This window comes from Corvus hawaiiensis, chromosome 13, assembly GCF_020740725.1.
Source record: "Corvus hawaiiensis isolate bCorHaw1 chromosome 13, bCorHaw1.pri.cur, whole genome shotgun sequence".
NCBI lineage: Eukaryota > Metazoa > Chordata > Aves > Passeriformes > Corvidae > Corvus > Corvus hawaiiensis.
The window spans coordinates 3,297,487-3,318,865 of NC_063225.1; the positions used below are offsets into that span (position 1 = coordinate 3,297,487).

Consider the following 21,379-nt stretch of genomic DNA (forward strand, 5'->3'; position numbering starts at 1 on the left):
ATTGCAGCACTGTTTATTTTCCACGCCCGCCGTGAGGGCCGCCCCGGCCCCGCCTCCCCCTCGGTTCCGCCCTCTCTGGCCCCGCCCCCGGCCATGGTCACACCCCCGCTCCCGCCAATGGGCGCGGGCGCTGCCCGTGACGCGCCCGCGGCCCCGCCCCGCCCGCCGCTCGGTTTCTGTTTCGCTCCGGGGCCCGTCGTCGCCGCTGCCGCGATGGAGCCGCAGCCCGACAGCCTGGAGGGGTGGGTGGCCGTGCGCGACACCGCCTTCGCCGAGCCTCAGCCGCCGCCGCGGCTCCGCTTCCTGGTGGGCTGGAACGGCGCGGAGGGCGCGTTCGCGGTGACCTGCCACGGGCGGGCCGAAGCGGCGGCGCAGGCCCCGCAGAGCTGGGCCGGGCTCTTCTCGGCGCCGGCCCTGCGCGGCGTCCACCGGCAGCTGTCGGCCGTGTGCCCGCGCCTGGAGCCCGCCTTCCCCGAGCTGCCGCCCGCGCTTCCCGGCGCGGCCGCCGGCGGGCTCTGGGCCGTGCTGTTCCCCGGCGGCGCCGCGCCGGATGAGGCCGAGCTGCAGGAGCTGTGCCGGGCGCTGGAGCTCTACCTGGGCTGGGCCCTGGAGCTCTGCGGCGGCCGCGTGGTGCTGGACGCGCTCTTCGCCGCCGACCGCTGCTGCGACGACGAGTACTTCGAGAGCCTGCACGAGCTCCGCGGGAAGGCCCTGCGCGGCCACCTGGCCCGGGCCAAGGAGGCCCTGCGGCGGGTACGGGCCCCGGGGCCGGGCGCGGGGCGGAGGGGCCCGGGGGCGCGGGGCGGGCCCCGAGAGCTGCGGGGCCGGGGGCTGCCGGGCCACCCCCTGCGGACAGGAGAAGGGACCCCTCGGTGTAGGACCATCTTTATTGTTCGGTGCTGCAGCTCAGCTCTCGGGTGCAGCTGTCTGAGTCTCAGCTCGGCACCCCTCGCTCGCCTGGGAGTTGCATGATGAGCCTGGCAGCCACTGCAGCTGCGGGACCTTCATCGATCAAGGCAGATTTTCCAGGCTCACGCGAGCAAGGGTGGCCAGGTCACTGATAACAACTTGGTCGTGGTGTTGTCCAGTGTCCAGATTTGTGCTTACACAAACACTTTTTTATTGTCTGGAAGCCACCAAGTCAACTTTCTGAAGTACTGTCATCGGTCTTTCAAGTGCACCTTTATTAAGGGGGGAATAAGCCACCTCCGGGTGGGCATTCACTGTAAGGCACTGGGGCTCTTACTTAAGCTGCAGGCACTCCTAGAAAAACACATTGCTGAAAACATCCAGCAGTGTTGGGCAATGGGTGGAACAGTAACCGAAGAGGAGAATACAATCATGTGCTCATTTTCTAACCTCCCTGTGAAGGTCTCAGACTACATGTTTGCAGTAATGCTTGCAACTGGGGGATTCCCAGTCTTTTATTAGGACCAAACTTAGCCCTGGTCTTATAACAGTGGTTTGTATTCAAAGAAATTGTGTGTGGGTTTGTTGTTGTTTTTGTTTTTTTTTTTTAGTAAGTGTCAAATTTAGCTCTCATGATTGTATGAAGTAATGATAACGTTAGCACTTTCTTCCTTTGGTACTTGAAGTTTCTTCTTGCTGTAGGTGTGTTACTGTTTTTTTTTTTCCTCTTCTTGTAAGCATGAATTCAAGGGATGGTGTGTAGTAACAGAGTTGCAGTTAGGACATCGGAATGTTGACGAGTTACAGAGACTTCAGGCTAACCAGTGTGTTGCTGCTGTTTCTTGCAGTACCTGTTTACAGTCTCTTTTTTCTGGCAAAGTAAGCTGAAAGGTATTTTATGAAAGTGATCGTGCTTTGGAGGAAAGTTATGACAGCTGACTTCAGCCTTCTGTTTCCTATTGCAGTCTTAACAGCTGTAACAACACTACTTTTTCAGGAAGACACTGTTTTTAAAAACACAGCTTTAGTTTACATGAACATGTACCTTGTTGTATACAAAAGTCAGTGTCTGTCACTGACTGGAACAGTTCACAGCCCAGTTAGAAACACGTTCTAGCCACCACGTTCTTTTGGAAGCAGCATGAGCATGCTCGGCTGTGTGGCCATTGGGGCTTGGTGGTGAAGTACAACTTGGTGCCTCTGGTAGTTACTCTGCAATTTCCAGCTGTATTTTAGATATGGCTAAACACATTGTAGAGTGGTGTTGTACTTGCAGGCCTAACAGGGACATAAATTCATTATACTGCAGTCTAGACCAAGTTACAAGAGATTCAAGAAATAGACATTAAACCAACCTGAAGTACCAGAGCATCCTTTTTTCCTTTTTACATTCATGTCCTTCACTAATACTTCCCTTTTACTCACTCTAAGCATTCTCCAGGAGCAACATGAGCCTCACTACTTGCTTTTAGAGTGGAAATCAGAGAGTCAGCCTGTTGCATTTGTATTTGGCTTCCATAGTGGGGCAAAAGCAGACTGTGAAATTGCTGCAGGTGGGCCCTAGGTCTCTGTGTGAGCTACCATAAGCTCCTGGGGAGGCCTAAGAGGCTGCCACACTTACGGGATTATCAGAAATGTTGCAGTTCAGATTCTCTTGTTCCCCTGTCTTGTCTGTGCCAGGCCTGCAGACAGGGTGGGTGGGAAATGCCCTTGAGCTGACTTCCACTGATTTTTTTGGGGGGAAGTTCCTCCATATGTGGGAACTCTGCTGTCTTACCCAGACTCAGCTGGCAAGAGCAAAGCTGATGGTTTAATTTCAGTGCTTTCAGTTGCAACACAACCAAGCCTATTCTTTTAATGGTTTTTCTCACTGCTGGTAGCACACACACCCCTCCCATCCCCTTCCCTCTTTACGGAGCTGCAGAGCACACACTGTCCTTCCAGGAAGGTCTGTTTCTCAGTGGAACTTAGCTGTGTTCTCTCAGCCAGCTCACTCTATCCTGGCATGTAGAGCATGCCGTGGTCTCTGCCAGCTGGTGTCAAAGAAAAATCTTTGAAGCTTTGATTGGTGCCAGTAAACAAATGCAATTGAGGGGAAATGCCCAACTTTTTATTTTGTCATAGAAGGAAATAAATAGAGCATAGTGTATCGGAAAGGCAGTAATTCCCTGGAAGAATTATGCCTTATAAAGTGTAATACCATTAGAACTGGGGTTAGAATAAGCTATTATAAATTACACAAATGTTAAAGGAATTTAACTGCAGGGTGTTATCAGAAGTAAATGCCAGTCTTTTTTCCTGTGCCTGAAGTCAGAAATTCTGGATCCAGAAAGTCATTAGCAGTCATTTAGTAATTGTGGAAGCCATGCAACAGCTAGTTTAAGAATACCTTGCTTGTCCTTCCAGTACACAGACTTCCCAAGATTCCCATTTATGTTTATAAAAAGCAGCAACCAAATCATCTGCACACAGTTACTAGAATGTTTCTGGTGGGCGCCCTGGGCAGGATGCTCCTTGCAGGCTCCTAATGGAATGTGCAGCAATTAGTGCCTTTAACAGTGTGGTGTTGGAGGTATTTTCAGCTGGGGTGGCTGCAGAATGCCTGGCACAGGGCTCCTGTGCATGAGAAGTCTTGGTTGTGGAAGGACAGGTCCTTCCCACCAGAGCCTGGCAGCAGCATCCAGCACACACGAATGCAAAGCAGCCGTGTCTGATTTACCTTTTATCCCACTAGGTTCTGGAGCAGCATAAAAGTGCTGACACAATGGTGGCTTTGATGAAGGTTTATGAAGAAGAAGATGAGGCTTATCAGGATTTGGTCACCATGGCAACACAATTCTACCAGTATTTACTGCAGCCCTTCAGAGATATGCGAGAGCTGGCGACTCTGTACAAACTGGAAATCCTGGTAAGTCTGCCTTTACAAAGCAAAAGGCCAAGCTATGTAGTGGGGCTTCAGCTGCTCTTGGAGCAGTTTAAGCTCAAATCATGGAACATTCCCTACTTCTGTCTGTACCTGCTTTTTTATCCTCTGCCAAAGCTGCCAATCACCAAACATGACTGACAAATTCAGAGTTAGGGCAGAGCCACTCAGGATCTTGGAGTCCGTGATAAGGGCTTGACTAGAACTGCAGCTGTCTTCCCACCAGTGTCCCCCTTAAAAGCAGAATATTCCCAGGCTCCACCTCCCTGGGGTTTACTCTCTGGGAGGCTGAATTTACAGTGATCTAAGTAGCCTTTGTTGTGCCACCTTCTGTGGGATTAGTTTGTGACACTGAGAATGTCATCTTCCAGGAATGCTGCTGCACCAGATTAACTCAGTTGTGGTGGTAGAGTGGAAGACAAACAAGATCTTCCCACTCAAAGGAGTTTTCTATTACTGCTACCTGCTAGGACTGCAGATTAAAACATATCATTTGTCACTGTGTTCACTTTGTTTTATGTGCATCCTAAACTGGAAGCACATCCTGAAAGTTACAATGCCCCTGGAAATGACAGCCATTTACTATTTTGATTTTCCTTAAATAGTGTGTTAAAATTAAAGTGAGCTGTTAATGCTCTCAAAAAGAGCAGAGCAGTTTTATGTTTAGATTAAGGTGCTTGGGTGCTGAAGGTCTAAACCTGTGACAGTAAAATGCTCAGTGTACTTACTGTTCTGAAAGTTAAAATGGAAATTGGAAAGAATGAGGCAAAGTTTGTATTAAAAAAACCCAACCCTGTAAGGGATATTTAGGCTCATTTGAAATATAATTCTTCTAAAGATATGTTTGAATACTCGGCTTGTACCCCTGTCTCCTTTGTGGACTTGAAAACATTCTCTTATGTTTCTTTTCTGTATCCCTGTCCCTGTGTGGAAGAACTGCCAAGCTGAAGAACCTGCTGGTGCAATGTGCTGTCAACACGTGGGGGAAAAATAGAAGAGAACATTGCACGTAGAAGAGGGGGTTTGAGTTACTTTTAGTAACAACTAAAAACACTTGTGTTGGACATGATTTTAAAGATGATAGTTTAAAAATATTTTAAAGTAAATTAATCCAAATGTGAGGTCAGGATTGGGAGACAAAGGTCCTGAATTAGCCTAGAGAATAAGAAATAGGCATGAGCAGTGATTCACTTTGTGACAGGTGAGGGGAAGGTCATGTTTGCCACCATGCTTGATATGTCTCCAAGTGTAGCATAGTGTGGCTGCACCTCTGTGGAAGCCACACGGTAACTGAGAATTTTGTGTCCTTGCAGAAATCTTTGCAGTATGATAATCTGGGGCCTAGAAGAGTAGCAGCTTTGCAGAAGGATGCTGAAGAATGGACTAAGCGAGCTGAGAGTGCTGTGTGCTCCATTCAGGATATCACTGTGAACTACTTCAAGGAAACTGTAAAGGCTCTGGCAGGTATGATTTACACAAAAGGTTGTGTAAATACCTAACTTAGGTGACTGAGAGCTCTTCTTATCTCTGTGCAGAACCTGAGGTTCGGGTGAGTGTCTGGCTTAAGAAAGAAGCACTTTATTCACTTAAGATTTGTATCTTTTAACCAATTTGGTTTACAGCTTGGATTTGGCTTGCCTGAGACGTGTGGCTGCAAACCTCTGCACAAAATCCATGGGTGCTTTTAATGTTTGGTGTGCAAGCCTCAAGGATTTCAGCATGGGAACAGAGTATGTTGCTGTGCAACTGTTAGGACATGTTTCCATGGTACAGTGAAGTATTTTACTTACATGTCTAAGATCACAAATTCAACCTGGTAATCTTGTATTTGCTAAAGCTTCAGAAATCGTTTAATAAGATTAGCATTTTTAATACTTCAGAAACACACAAGGGCTATTAGTACACTGCATTTCTCATGTTTTGCTGCCATGTTTTAATCTACAGCAATGCACAAACAGATGGAACAAGATGAGGAGAGATTTGGTAAAACCACCTGGGCATCAGCTTTGCCACGACTAGAAAATCTGAAATATATGTTAGCAAAAGAAACCCTTCAGCATCTGAGAGCAAGAGAGTTGTGCCTGAAACAGAAGAGAACTGGCATTCAGAAACTCGTAAGACCTTACAAAGCCTCCTTTTGGGTCACTGTCCTTTGAAGGGCTGATCAAAACCTACCAAAATGGTCATGGGAGTAGGCTTTTGAAGTCTTTGTCTATGAAAAAATTTACATTTTCAGCATGGTTTTAAGTTGTGGAATATGCATGTCTGCAGTTTTTTAATTGCTCCTGCATGTTTGAGGACGCATAGCAGAGGTTAAGATACATGCTTTTACAGTTCAAGTATTATCTGAGCATTTGGGATATTAACCTTTGAAATTGTTAGGATTTTTAGGGAGATAAAGACCAGATATTATCTTCAGAGGACACTGAAAAATAAAGATACTTATTTACTATTAATCTTTGATGCCATCTAAGTGCTGCTAGGAGTACTTGGTACTCATTTTCCAGGATTAGTGTACTGTACCATATATAATGGTTTTCAGGAGCAGTATCGTTTGTGCAGATTATGATGAAGTCTCTCCTGGTAAACTTAAGGTAAATTTAGGTAAATTAAGGTAAATTTTTATTTAGGTTAATAAGGCCCTCTGCTCCTCTGAGTTTCTGCTCCAAGCCATTTCTAATGCTCTATTGTTTCCATACCAAAGTAGCTGCCAGTTAGACCAGGCTCCTTACAGGCATTTGTGCATCCAGACGTGTTTCATGTGTGCATATTTTGGTACTAATGCTTCTTATTTTCTGTTACAGATGGAGAATCTTGGTGAACAAGAAGAGAACTTGAGTGTAGTGGAGGAGCTGGAAATACAGTATTATGAAACACAGCTGGAATTATATAATGTACAGCTTGAAGTATTGAAACATGAAGAGATGCTGCTTATTGTACAGTTGGACACTATAAAGAGACAGATTAAAGGTGAGAATAAAATATTATTTAAGCACATATTCAGAACACAGGATTGACATAGCTTGCTCTGTTTTCAATTAAAAAAAAATGGATATCACTGCTTGGGTCTTGCTAGTAGAAAGGACTGCTGTAAAACATTAATGCTGTGGCACCATCTGATATTTTGGTTTTTGATTCATTAGACCCTAATTTGATAACACAAGTTTTAAAAAAAAAAAAAGCCACACTGGTTGCTAATCTTGCCAGCAGCTGTGATATGTGCATGCCCTGGTTTAGCATGGAATAATTTGTATTGACAGTGCTTAACTGCTCTAATAGCTGTGCACAGAGACTGTGGATATCGTGAACCTGCTGAAATAGTGCTGTAATTCACCATAATCTGTTCTAATCTAACATGTAGAAATTACCAAATACATCCTGTAATGACAAAAAGAGGTGGTTATAGCTAGAATGGTACCTGAATACTACTATTTTCCAGTTTAAGTGTCTCTTTGTGACATATTTATACCAAATTCAGCACCAGTCCTGTTCTTACTTGTGCTTATGAGTTCTCTGTTACCATGTAGACTGTGAAGTAAACATTGCTGCCGCTTGTTACATAGCTAAAGTGCCGTAAGTAGTAAAATAAGACACCCAGTGTTGATCAGAACAGTCTTCCATTTTCCAGGAAAACTCCAGTTGGTGAAGGTAGGAGTTAAAACACGGGGAGACATTTGAAAGAGGAAGCTAAATAACAAATGCTAACAGCATAAATTTGATCCTGCAAAGCACCCCTGTGAGTAAGGTGACATGTTTGCATAAGACTGTGAAGGACCCAGCTTGGCTCTGGAGCATTACACTTACTCATAACTAACTCACTGCCTTCAATGGCTTTTAAAATGTCGTTAGCTCTTTAAATGTTTAAATAACTGTGGCAATTTTTGGTTTCTTAAAAAATGCCAAATGCCTTTTTAGAGAAACAGGATGAAGTTGTTTACTATGATACATGTGAAAATCCTGAGGAGCTCAAGGTCATTGAACAGACCATGGGACAACATTACGCTAACTTGTCAGCAATGACGGTGCTGAGGCAGAAGACTAAGCAGTTGGAGACAAAGCGTGGGACTGTCTGTGCGAGGAGAGCCTACCTCAGGAACAAAAAAGTAAATGCAGTCCTGGAGATGTGCATTTTCTTCAGCTAATGTCTTGACTCACAAGGGATGGACAGGAAGCCATTAGGGAAGTTTGGGTGGCGCGTACAAGATAATTCGTGACTCAGTGCCAAGGCCTGCAAGCAGAAAGAGGGGCAATGGGATTTTAAGCCAGCTTTACACTCTATGGTGTGGTGCAAGTTTGTCTCTGGCTTAGAAAGAGACTACAAACTTACCTGGGTGACCCAGGTGTTCCCCCATCAGCTAGACCTTACCAGAGTCCTGTGGGGCCAGCTGGAGCTTTGCCCTAGCTGCCTTTTCCAAAGGAGCTGCAGTACAGGAGGAGACTGGCCTTCTGTCGAGGAAGCTGCAGTGATAGGACAACCCACACACTGATACTTTATCTTTGAACTGAAGGAAGGGGAAACTTTAACAGCTGCAGTTCTCTCTTCAGCCTCTCAGTTGTGTGCAAAGGGCAGGTTTTCCTTTGTTTCCCATTCAGAGCAGAACACTAGGAAGACACAAGTTGACTCTCATGAACCTTCTCAGTGAGATGAGTTTACCTTACACCTGCAGTTCTGCTGGGGCAGAGTTTAGGTTCCAGTCTGTCTGACCTTTTATCCCTCAGGAGCCTGGACAAACTGGGAGTTAAATTGGAAATGATTTGTGAGCCATCTTTGTCTCTTGCTTGCAACTACTTCCTTGGCACACACTTCTTTTGCTTCTGTTTTCATTCACTTAATTGCTGTCTATTGGTTGTATAACACTGAAGCCAAATGCCACATGATTTGCAAATGCCTGTCCAGCCATGTGGATAATCGCCCTCTGTACAGAGACGAAAAGCGACTCCCAGAGAAAATATTGAAGCCTTCAGCTTCTCTGTGGCACTCGTTGCTAACAGAAAGTACCCTTGCTAGGCATTCATTGTGCTTCCCATACCTTTGCTTCCCTGGCTTTGTACTTGGGAGCTATGGCAAATAAGGGAGGGGGGGAAAAGTAGCTTTATATTTTTGTAGTGCGCTGCTAGCTTCCTTCTTGCCTTCTTCCTCATGTCTTTGCATGAGCTTATGTCTTCTCTTCTTTTCATCTCCCTTTCTTCTTTTCTTTTTTCTCTTTTTTTTTTTTTTAACTAAACTGTAAGACAGAGGGATTGGGTCACATCTGGATACATTTTTGCTGCAGTATGAACAAAAATATGGCTGGTGAGGAGAACATTGGCTTTAGCCATGAAGGAGTCCCACAGACTTCGCCATCAGGGTCTCACAGCTGACACTAGTTGAGCTTAGCCATCTTTCTTGTTGCTGCCTAGCACTCAACTGTGGTTGCTATTTAGTGGCCTGTGCACAGGAGCTAATGGCACAGCTGGTGCACAGGAAATGTGAACTGACTGAGAGTTGCATGAATTCTGCTCTTCTCCCAGGATCAATGTGAAGCGAGCCATCGGCAGAGACTGCAACAGGCAGAAGAGAGCAGAAAACGCTTCCAGCAGCATCACAGCATACAGATAGTGAGTACCAAACAGCAGCCTTGGGCAATCTGGCAGCTGCTTGTTTTCACATACTAAGGCTCAGTTACTTGTGTTTTAATGCAGAAGAGAGACAAACAAAAAGAGGAGGAGAAAAAGAAAAAAGCTTGGATAAGCCAGGAACGTCAGAAAACACTGGAGAGGCTGAAAGCATTCAGGGAGGCAAGTACTGTGAACGACAGTAGTCCTAAATGGTGTCAAAACACGTCAGAAAGTAGCCATAGCTCACATGTGAGCGTGGTCCAAATCAGAGATAACCATTTGGATAGCCTAAAGTAGGATTATGTGTAATGAATAAAGAGGATTAAATCTGCTGAAGATACAGTTTCCAGGTGTGGAATCTGTTGCAAAGAATGCAGGTGAGGAAATGGCTTTGAAAGAAATACTTTGTCATTTAAATTTATTGAGGGTTGAATTTTCTGCTCGAATGGGTGAGTGGGACAGGTCTGTGCTCTGTGGCTTTTTATGTCATTGGGGTTGATGTTTTGGCCAGTCCAATGGAGATGTGACCTCCTGCCTTATGATTTCTTTTTCAGAAATGTCCGGCTCATGTTGTTCTGAAAACATCTCATCCCCAGCCTCTCAGTCCCAAGTTGCCACGAGGCATCCCTCAGCAGACTGTGGTGCTGTCCCCTCCACCTGCACCGAGTGCAGGGACAGCCCCAGCAGTTCTGCCCCCTGCACCCTCACCGAGAGCAAGGGCAGCTCTCGAGCAGCCACAGAGCATTCTGCTTGTAGAAGACAAAGAACCAAAAGCTTTATGTCAGAATACCCCAGCAGATATCCCTGTCCAGATTTTTGTTACTGATGGGGACACAGAGGAACAAAAGCACAGCGAGGAATTGATGGTCTCTCCATGCTCACCACCTCTTCCTCCACCCCCTCCTCCCTTGCCCCCTCCTCCCCCACCTCCCCCCCTACCTCTCCAGTTAAAAACACCGTCAGCAGCAGAGGATAAACCACTGCCCCTCAGCTCTGATAGCCCCTCAGAAAGCCCTGCACTGCACAAACAGGATGACTCATCCAGGAGGTCTATAAATAATTGCATAGGTAAGTGTGCTCACATCAACTGGTGCTTTTTTAATGCATTTCCTGTATTTTTCTGGTCTCCCTCCCTCTGCTTCTGGACAGGAATAATGTGTACTTCTGATCAAGAGAATGAGGCTCCTGGAAAGCTTAGTCTAAGAAAGTATGTATAATAACACTGACCATAGCTCAGGATGTTAAATGAGTAACAGTGACTTGTGTGTCCTGTTTGAGACACTTCACAGGGCCCTGATGCTCCAATCAGAAGACCAATGTGGGTAAATTTGTAGCTGTACTAAGGCTACACTTCAGTGTTTATGATTTATGTACTACAGAGCTGGTAATTGGGCTGCTTGTGTTTCTAAGGTGCGCACAGCCTGTGTCCACTTACAATTTGCTTGGTTTCTAAATAAAGGTTTCCTAAGAGAATTCATGCAGAATTCAACCAGGATTTGAAAGGCAGGTGAATAGCTTTGGTGTACATTCCTAGGGAAGAAATTCTGCTCTGTTACACCTTTTCTTTGTTAGCAAGATCATGCAGGTGTAATTGAAGGCTGAACTCGACAATTGAAAGAGTAGTTTGAATGAGAATGGAGCTCAGCAGCCTCCCAAGGCTGCACTGGTTGCATCCTGCTAACAGGCTTATTTTTATCTCTAAGGCAAGTGGATATTTTGACTATGTCAGAGAGATTGATCTAAGTTGGAAGGCAGCAATTTTTTTTGTTGTTTTTCACAGTGGAGCTTACGCTAGAATGAGGAATGTCATTAAACGTGGTACATTCCTTTTCCTTTTCGACTCTTCACAATACATCCAAGCAGCCTTTGTATCCTATCATTTAAGAGGCAAACCAGAGGCAGAAATACCAGGGGAAGTTCAGCGTTTTTCGTTCTTCCGAGCTGTGGGGAAGTACAAGCAGCTGAAGGGCTGAGACACAGTTGAGTTACCATGGCAAACTACTGTGCATGCAGTGCAGACTTCAGTGTGGGATATCCATGGGATAACTCTACTACAGATACTCTTAAGAAGCCTTGATTAGTAACAGGAGTGGTACACCAGAGTAGTCTGATTGCTGTTGCAACAGCCTTGCTGGTAGCTAATATTTACTGCCATTCACAGCCTAACATTGATGTCTTTTCATTATTTTTTGATAAGAAAAGTTATTTTTTGTTTATTGGAGAGATCCGATTAGTTGTTTACACCTATTTCTTGAAGGAAGCCATCATATCAGTAGCCATAATAGTAATTGCTAAATTACTGCCACAGGAACTTACTGAAACAGCTTCATAAACATGTTGGTGTTAGTTATGGGCTACTCATGTCTTTGCACGTGAAAAGTCAGGAGGGGCTTCTTTTATAATTTGTTTGTCTAACTAACCTTTTACCAGGCAGCCCATTTAATTAGTAGCCTTAAGAGTCTCTTACTTGTAGGCTTTGTAAGGCAATCTGGTGGATCTTTGCTTGATCCTTTTTATTCTCTGAAGGTAGCACAGGATTTAGCAGAATGTTACATTTCAAGTGGTTGATGTTAATCACATAACCTTGTGTGCACTGCGCATGGCAAAAATATTTCTGGCTGTGAGGCACAGATGGTCTGGCCCTATTGCTGTCCAGGGAAACAGCCTCCCTGTCTGACAGTCTGGAGCAAGCAGCAAAGAATCCAGCAGAAGGAGTAAAACACAAATTAGTGTGTATTAGGAGGACTAGTGGAAGCTCTCAGTATGGTGTCCTTCATGGTCTGAAGTTCAGAAACATACACCTGGGATCTAAATCATGTAAAATAGGAATTGTTTTCTAAGTCCATACAGAAAAGAGCTGCCTGCATAGGGCCTGATCTGGCTCCCAATGACTTCAGTGGTGCACTTTCAAGCCCTTCTACTCAAATCCTTTCATTTTTCTCTTGGCTGAGCAAAAATGCAATTGACAGTCTCAGCAGGCTTCTGGGCAAGCTAGGAGGGATGGTGGATTGTTTATAACACAGAATGCAAGAGATTTTTTTGGTTCAGTGAAATATTTTTGAAAGCCCATAAAGTTGTAATGAAAAAGAGCATTGTCCTTTGTGTATAATTTCTTCCTTAGAGCACAACCTTGTATAATGATGAAGAAGCACTGGATTCTCAATTCAAGATACAAAAGCTTTAACTGCTTTTTAAAAGCAGTTCCAGAGCCTGCTGTTGCAGAACTTGAAAGAGTCTGTGCCAGAACAGACCATTCTTTTTCCTGTCGCTAGCAAAGGTTAAAGGAAGAGCCCTGAACACTTGGGTAGGGCTTCATACCTCTTAAGTGTGATTGTCTCATTCATTCTTCTGGTAACAGTAGATTTATCTGTTGCAGGTTCCATGGATGAAGTTTTGGCTTCTCTGAAGCGCAGCGAAGTTCACCTTCGCAAGGTGGAGCAGCCAAACCCCTACGCCTCCGTGAAGGACAACATCCTCTCTGCCATAAGGCAAGGAGTTAAACTGAGGAAGGTGACTCGAGATTCTGAGAGGGATGTCAGTAAAGGATCCCCTAATGAGCTAGAGAGAAGCATTAAGGCAGCCATGCAGCGAATTAAGAAAGTGTCTGCTGATTCTGAAGAAGAGGAGGACAATGATCAGAATAATGGAGAATGGGACAGCTAACCTGCATAGCAGAGTTACTGACTGGAACAGAGCATGTGCCTCATTTTGCTCATTGTATGAGACTGTCCCTTTCAAAATGAAAGAACTGTGTGATTGTGTGTAGTGTTCTCATAGTCCAAAATGTCTTGTAAAGTAAAAGAATCCTGTTGATTTTCTGTAGGAGTTACAGATTCATATTTTTGCATGAGAAATCATACTCCAAATTATGCTTGCACTAATAGGTGTTCTGGCTCAACCATTTAGTGTTTCCACCACATCTGAAGATAGCTAAAATGCTGGATTGAAACATACATTATTTAGATTGTTACTACAGTAGGTAATGCTATCACAACGAAGTTTAAGGAGTGAAAAAATAACTGATAATCTCTTTTGTCAGATAAAAGTAAAGCAAATCTCTTGTGACAGAGGCAGACCAGAAAATTTAGCATGATCTGAAATCTTTCATTCTTACCTCCATTGTCCAGAAAATTCTTAAGCATTTTGCTTGTCTAATACAGCTCACTCTCAAATAACTACATGGATACTTTATTTATCATCATGTTAGAAGGTGTGCCCTTGTGGATGGCTTCATAATGCTGATTGGGAAAATCAGGTTCAAGTTTGAAATAAACACTACTGCAGTAATTACTGAAAAGTTTACTTCTTTAGCTGAAAGATTAAGTATAGAGAACTTTTAGATGGTAGATGTTTTTCGTACATCTACATTTACAAAGACCTGTTGACATGAAAGAAAGAGCCAAAATCTTTCTACAATATTTTTCAGGATTTAGTCCTGTAGTGCAGGGCAGCATTTTTCCACTGAGAACTTCAATACATGTTTATAGCTACTCTCATGAATTTAAATTACCTGATGGCCTTAAAAATGGCAGGTATTTACATTGTGCCTGGAAGCTGACTATTTCAAAATTCAGCTACATTGAATTTAGAGACTGTTGCTATTTTGGGTAGATAGTGGCAAAAATTATTCAAGTTATTTTTTGAAGTTTATACTGACCCTTAATAAAATATATCTTGACAGAAGAAGTGGATTCAGCGTGCTGTCATTTTAGAATGCTGCTGTGAACAGAGCATTATTTATACCATATACCCTGGCTTTGATAGTAAGTGGCAGCCATACAGCAACTGCACTCTCACTAATGGTGTATGTAAATGCCCTTATTTTCTCAAATATTTATGAATTGTAATTTGGTAACAAAATTGAAAATACAGTGTTTCAGTTCCCTGTTTTACTGTAGAGCAGCAGATCTTTTTGTGTTTAATCAGCACAGTAAATATGTATGCAGCAATTTTCATGTTAGAAGCAGAAGCAGCAGCTGGGGCTTCATTTTTTACTGTTCAAGCACCCTACTGCTCTTTGGATATGAGAAAAAACAACCTTTCTTTGTCCACTGCTATCAAACCAAACAGGGACAAAAGGAACATCAGCACAGGTCAGGTCTCAACTCTCCCAAGGAGCTACCTGTGGAGGGGAGCTGGGCACGATGGCAGTGTGCCCACAGCACCCTGCTGCCCCCTGAGCACTTGCCAGAGACAAAATCTTGGTCATGTGAAAGCAAAGATTTCTTCCCCAGGGATACCCTGGGCAGAAGGGGTGCTCAGCCCTGGGGTGGTGCTGGGGCTGAGAGCTCTCCCAGGCCCTGCCCTTTAGTGCTGCAGTTATTTAAAGCTGAATAAGGGGTGCAGAGACTTGGCTGCCTCCCCCTGGCTGCTGCCTCCTGCCAAATGGCAGCACAGAGCCCTTTACTGGTTTGTGTTGTTGCTAACTGCAGTGCTAGGAAGTTGAACACAGCATTAAGTATGCAGAGAATTAAGTGAGTTGCAATTTCTCCAGCAAATCTTGGGGCTTTTGTGTGTTTAACAGCAGCACTTTTAGTCAGGAGAGGCCATCTGAGAATCAGCACCACTGGATGGTGATTTCTCCTGCTTAAGGGTTCCTTTTGTAACCATGTCTGAGGCTCACCTGGGTCTGATCTCATGTGTTCAACAGAGCTCTACATCCCAGGCTGAAAAATATCCTTAAAGCCCATTGAGAAACTGCTGAACCCACCTGTTTTCTGAAGCCCAGTTCGTTTGCTGGACAGCCAACGGGCCTGCTCTGTGGAAAATGTGCTGCTACAATTTTCTGGTTGGTCTAGAAGATTTCACCTCTATCGAGTAATCCTCACTGCCTGGTTCACTACCAAAATTTAATGGATCCTACTCAGCAGAGTAGCTGCTGGATGACCAATTCTCCTGGATGTCGGAAGCATGGCCAAGGTAAACATACACCAAAAGCACTGGCATTAGCCGAAAGAGAAGAAGGTGAGAGAGCAGTTTTCAAATACATAAGAGGCTGCTGCAAAGAGGAGGGAAGTAATTTGTTCTGCGTGTTCACAGGGAGATAAGGGGCTTAAATTACAGCTGAAATGATTCAGGGTAATACAGTGGAGCAGAGAGTTGCAGGGACAGATTGCCTGGAAAGGTGGTGGAGTTTCTGTCACTGAAAATCTTTGTAAGCAGGTCAGATAAACACCCCGGGGCGCTGCTGGTATTGCTGACTGCTGTGGCAGGGAGAGGTTTGCAGCCCATGCCCAGCTGAGCCAGGTGAGCTCGGTGTCCTGCTGCCTTGAGGCTCAGTTTGCTCTGCAGGGGAAGCCATAGCTTGTTTTCTGAGAGATGCCCAAATGTAAGAACACTCAAAAAAAACGTTCTAAGCTGCCCTCAGATTTTTTTTTCTGTCTCTCCGTGATCATGACCACACTGGGCTGTGGAGGGGAGGGTGGATAGGAAATAGCCCCAGTGCCACAGGTTGATGAGGCACTCGAGAAAACCACCTGCAAGTGCCAAAAGGAGAGAGGCCTTAATGTGGATTTGAGCCCAGGCTTCAGCAGATGCCTTCTCAGCTCAGTATGTTTGGTGCAGCTGCTGGAGCCATGCACTGTCAGCAAAGTGCAAGGGCTGATGGACAAAATGGGACAAAGTGGACTGGTGGGTTGGCTTCTTGATGACCAGCTCTACCAGACCAGATTAATATTAACCTGCAAAAATGCTGGGACACCTTTTTGACATTAAATACCCTTCTCATACTACCTCACTCTGGCCTAGAAAATGAATCCCTCGGTGGGAATGGTCTGCCCTAATTGTCCATCTGCAGAAAACTGAATTTTTAAACTGAAAAAACACAGTTGTCTGGCTTTAAAGAGTTAATAATGCACAGATTTGCTGGAAATCCTGGTCATGAGGTAAAGAGATCGATTTCTATAAAACAGTATCACTGTGGCTTGTGATCTTTCTAACTATGATGAGGGAAGTCCAGACAGCAGCTGCCAGTATTTTTAGGGAGGTTTAATGTATTCAAAGACTACTTGGTCTGACTAAAAGAACTTCACTTTGCAGCACTAGTGCTTTGATCACAGCAAGAGAAGAGTTGTGGCAGCAGTGCTGGGGCACAGAGCATCTGGTAGTGCCAATGCAGCCATGGATTTGTCAGCATTTCTGTCGACATGCTGCTTTTTGGGATTTATGAAGCTTCTCCATAGCCAACCCCCCAGTTCAGTGCACAGGGCTGGCCCACAAGCTGAATACTGACTTTTTTTTCTGCAAAATGTCACTGGATCAAGCAAATCAAGTCTGTGTGTGTACACTTTGAAGTGACCCAGACTTACAGGGGCTTGAGCAAGTGTGTCACATCGTGCACCTGTGGGACTGTGGGGACTGTGGAATAGGCCTGAATATAAGGCTTTGAAGCAGCAAAGGTTTGCAGGGCAGCACCCATGATCCATCCTTCAATCACTTCCTTCTTTTATCTCTTAAAATAAACAGAAGCACATGTACACCAGGACACCAGGAGGAAGAGGGACAAAGAGGATGAGTATGAAGGCATTCATTAGGACTAACAAGAAAGCTGGGAAATGCTTCTCTTTTCAGTCTTCCTCTATGAAGCAGTTGGTAGATAAGAGTGTGCACCCTTTGGAGAAAATGAGACTTAAGGCTATGCATGCCCTCCCTCAAAAAACATGGATTTAATTCCAAAAGCTCCTGTATCTCCATCCGAGAGCACATCTGCACTCTACACGCCATAATAGCCTGATATTGGTAGGAAAGGGGGAAACATCATTTCAACTAAACCCATGGTGATGATAAAAGGTGAATGGTATGGAAGGCATTTTTTAATAAATGCCACAGCAAACCTTGGCAGCAAAAACTGCTCAGAACAATATGTGAATGTATCCCTGGGGGAAACACTCAAAACTGCTCCAGAACATGGCATTTTTTTCCTGGCAAAAAGGTATGTGATTTTCATTCTCAGCATGTCACGCTAAGCTGAGAGCAAGAAGCAACACAATTAAATCTGCTCAGGTAACAGTGACATTAACAGCTCGGCTACTTGTGAAAATGCTTTGTTAAACAAGCCGTCTTTAGCAAGCCTTTGCTCTTGCAGTAAGAATGAACCACAAACTGCTAAGAAAACATATCTAGCAAAACTATGTCTGTTCATTTTCCACTAGATCCCCCTCCTGCCCCAAATCCCCACTGAATTGCTGAGGATGAGGGGACAGCATCCTGCTGGGTCAGCTGCCTGCAGGTGATCAGGGTCATGTAGCTGTGGCTTGGGGCCAGCCCTGAGCAAGGGCCTTCTGGCAGAAAGGGGCCACAGGCAACCCTGACCCACAGCAGCATGCAGCACTGCCCTGGCAGCGCCCAAAGGATGAGCAGTCTGGGGAAAGGCTGGCCAGGCTGCAGCTTGGGAGAGAAACTCCATGTTCTCCTTGGAGTTCCCCCATTTGAGCATCTCAAGTGTCTCAAAGATTTGCAGTTCCCTTCTACCCCAAGGCAATAGTCTAAACACCATCCTACGGGTGTCTTTGCAGAGCCTTGGCAAAGGTATTTCTCTGAGCCTCTGCTCCACCCCTGGTTCCCATCCTCTTCTCACCCAGAAGGAGTGGAAATCTGCCAGCTCCGACACCAGCAGCGTGGCATCCGTGTGTCTCGGCTCCATGGCAGTGGGCACGGCAGACACTGGGGGTGAGGAAATGAGTCTGTCCCACTCCTGGAGACATGCTTGAATCACTTATTCATCAGCAAGTGAGTCACTGCCCTTCCCACAGTCTCTTCCTGAGAAGCAGAGGTGACAGTGAAATAAGATCCAGCGCCTACACTTCCCCAGCCTACGTGGAGAACTCTGTGCCATCCCCTCCTCCCGAGCCCGCCAGGCTGGAATGGAAGTCCTGAGAAGCGTGCAGGAGTGTGCAGGCACACGGGGTGAGGAGCCAGCAGTGCATCCTGTCTGCTCTGCCAAAAGGAGCGCTTTGCCTGAGTGAACACTCCAGGAAGAACCTACTGCAGAGAAAAGGGCTGCTCTTTCCCTTCTGCTTTTTAAACATCATCTCTGTATCTCTCATCCCTGTCCTAAAGCCATTCCCCACCCACTGAAATGACTATGCTAGTGACCACAGGACCTCCACAGCATTAGGGAGTGATTGGTGAACCACTGCAATTTCTCAGTTTTCAGAGCCAGGGATTATCTTTATAAATGCACCCAACACTGCTATAGATGAACAGGATTGGAAAGATCCCTGAAAGTTCTTCAGGGAACTCCAGCATCCTGTTTAGCAACATTCGTCTTCAGGCTAATGAACAGTACAAACCTGCATCCAGAGAAAAATTAAAGGCATGGCTAAAGGTAGCAGCGAAATAAGTGGCAAAAGACTAGATGTAAATAGCTTTGAAAACTGGTATCAGTGTGACATGATAATGCAAAAATGTTGCCAGTGCTGCTATTATTTGTAATTCCCCAAACATCTGAATTCCCTCCAGCCAGCATACATTAAGCACAATCCAGGGCATATGCAACAAATCATATTCAATGATGAAAAGTCAGGAGAAAAGCAAGAGCTCAATCCCCCTTGATTACAGCAGCCACAGATTTCTTTTTCATAGACTGCCAGTATTAATGAATGGAGAGGACATGGAAGGAAAACAAAACCACTCAAATCTACATGCCTCATGTGCCAATAGATGTATCTGCTCATAAACTTGATTAATTAAATGCAAACCATTGTCAAGAAATGTTGTTCAGGGGTTTTAGCCTACTCTGACTGCAGCATCCAGCCATGGATGCAGAAGTATGGTCCTGGAAAGCTGCATGGAGTTCAGCTCTGGGGTCCTGGATAAAACCACTGTTACACACACACACACACAGGAGGGTAGGTATTTATGAAGAGATCCATTTTGTGGTGGAGAATAGTAGGTCTCCAAAGCTCTGCTAGAGCAGGACTGATTCAGTAAGACGCGTCTTGCTGCTGTGCCTGTACAATTGGAACGCAGCCTCAAAACCAGGAGCTGGGCCTCATGCTGGCTCACAAAAATCTCCGATTTTCAACATGCAGTTTTCCACCTAGAGATCGTTTCATTTCAGACAGTGCTTCTGAGAAGATCTAACATTTCTGAAGTTATTGAAATATATTCAATGTTCAGGAAAAGTTTTGAGACCCAAAGGGAATTTCATAGCACGGAGATCTGCGTTAGAAGAGGCAGAGGTCAGAGCTAAGCCCTACTCATCTGCAGCCATCTGTTACGTGTTCCCAGCAATGCATTATTGCAATAGGAGCAGAATGTTTGCCCTGCAAAGGTTTTCAAACTCACTTTTCAGGTCTCAGATCTCCGCAGCCTGAGCAGCTCCAATGCTGCCCTGTCGTTGTTAATGACACGGTGGAAAGCAGGGTCTGGCACGGCCCTGGCAGAGCTGCCTCACGAGCCTTTGGATGGCCATTTTTAGCCTTGCTCACTGAAATCAAACCTGGCAGTGCACCTGGCAGGGCATTTTTTTTCTGTTTTTGAAGGATGGTTGGACTTTGCTCCAGTGGGTTCAGTGGCTGAAGCATGGCTGCAGGTCAGGCTGAGCCCCTGCCATCACCTGGCTTTGCTTTTTCAGCTGCTACTGACACATTTTTATATCTAACATGAACATTTCTGTTATTCTCAGGAGAAGAACAGCCCATCACATGTTAGTCTCACTGATGCTGCTCTTCTGCTCTGTTTGGCAGTGCTGATTATGTAAAGGATATTTAATGTTGTAAATAATTAAAATTTTTTACAAGATTTTGGCTGCTTTTTAGGAGTAAAAAAAAAAGAAAATGTATGCAGTGAATTTGAAAAAATGCTCAAGTCTTCTAGGAAGTGGGGAGACAGTTAATAGTACATAATTAACATATCATCCTTTCTTCCCTTGTTGGTGCAGACATGCCTTTAGATGAAAAGCATGGAATAAAAGTGTGTGGGACTGAATAATGTTGAATTTTATGTAAGTTCAACCTTGTCACCAGCTACCCATGTTATGGAGAGAGCAAGCCTGTTCCTGCTCAGGGATCTCATCCTGCACTACCTCTATACAGGCCTCCCCCATGGTGCCACACTGGGGGTTTTCCTTCAAAAGGAAGGAAATTATGGCCTATCTTTTCCTATGCTGTTGAAGGAATTCAAGGTGTCCAAAAGGAGTACATATTATAGGGTAGTTCATCCACTTAGAGTGAAACATTTGATTTAAATCTCACCTCATGTTTCTATCAGACATCCTGAGGTGGCACATCACAGCTCAGCAGCCCACAGCCAGGTAAAACACTTTTTAATGTGCGACTGTGGAAGGACACATTCCATTGAGGAGGCTCCCGAGTTTTCTGACAGGAATCCAGTCAAACATGAAAATTAAGGGATCACAGGCAGCAGCAGCAGCAGTTATCCCTGAGGCAGCATCACTCACCGCAGCTCCCAGAGCAGGCTGTTCCTTTTGGAACCACTGGTCACTTGCACTATGAACAGCTGGCAAGGAGCAGCCTTTTACACATACCAGAGAACTTCCTGATCCTAAAAATGTACCCTGGGCTTAATGAGGCAAAAAGGCTACAAAGTGCCAGGTGTGGCTGTGCCCAGCGGAGGCACTGCCCCGTGCATGGATGAGTGGGAATGCCCACTGTGGGACCAGCAGCTTGCTAGGAACAGAATGGGGCTTTCTCCTGGTAACTGTAGGTGATGGGATGTACTCACAGATACTTCTGTTGTACTAACTTTCATAATTATGCAAATCCAAATAGATAAATGGGGTTTTTCACTAAGGATTAGAGACCATTACTTGTATTTTACTGCAATGCACATAAGCTGGTTTTGTAGTTCCTGGCTGTTCAGAGACTGCAAGAATTTGCTGCACTGCTTGTCAGAGCTATTGATGGCTCCTGGTAGAAAAGCTCTGACTAAAGGTCAGGGGCAGATGAGTTTCTTGCTCACCCCAAAGCTGACATTTGCAGCCTTGTA

General features: G+C 45.1%; 1 protein-coding gene across 1 annotated transcript; it reads left to right on the plus strand.

Annotated features, from left to right (window-relative positions):
• Window positions 1–155: 155 nt before the first annotated feature.
• WHAMM (WASP homolog associated with actin, golgi membranes and microtubules) lies at window positions 156–14,113 on the plus strand. The gene is made up of 10 exons (XM_048317779.1): window positions 156–753; window positions 3,644–3,817; window positions 5,146–5,296; window positions 5,777–5,946; window positions 6,637–6,802; window positions 7,748–7,935; window positions 9,344–9,430; window positions 9,515–9,610; window positions 9,985–10,498; window positions 12,807–14,113. Exons 1-10 carry the CDS (start codon window positions 214–216, stop codon window positions 13,091–13,093), a joined length of 2,373 nt encoding a protein of 790 aa, XP_048173736.1. The 5' UTR covers window positions 156–213; the 3' UTR covers window positions 13,094–14,113.
• Window positions 14,114–21,379: the final 7,266 nt, after the last annotated feature.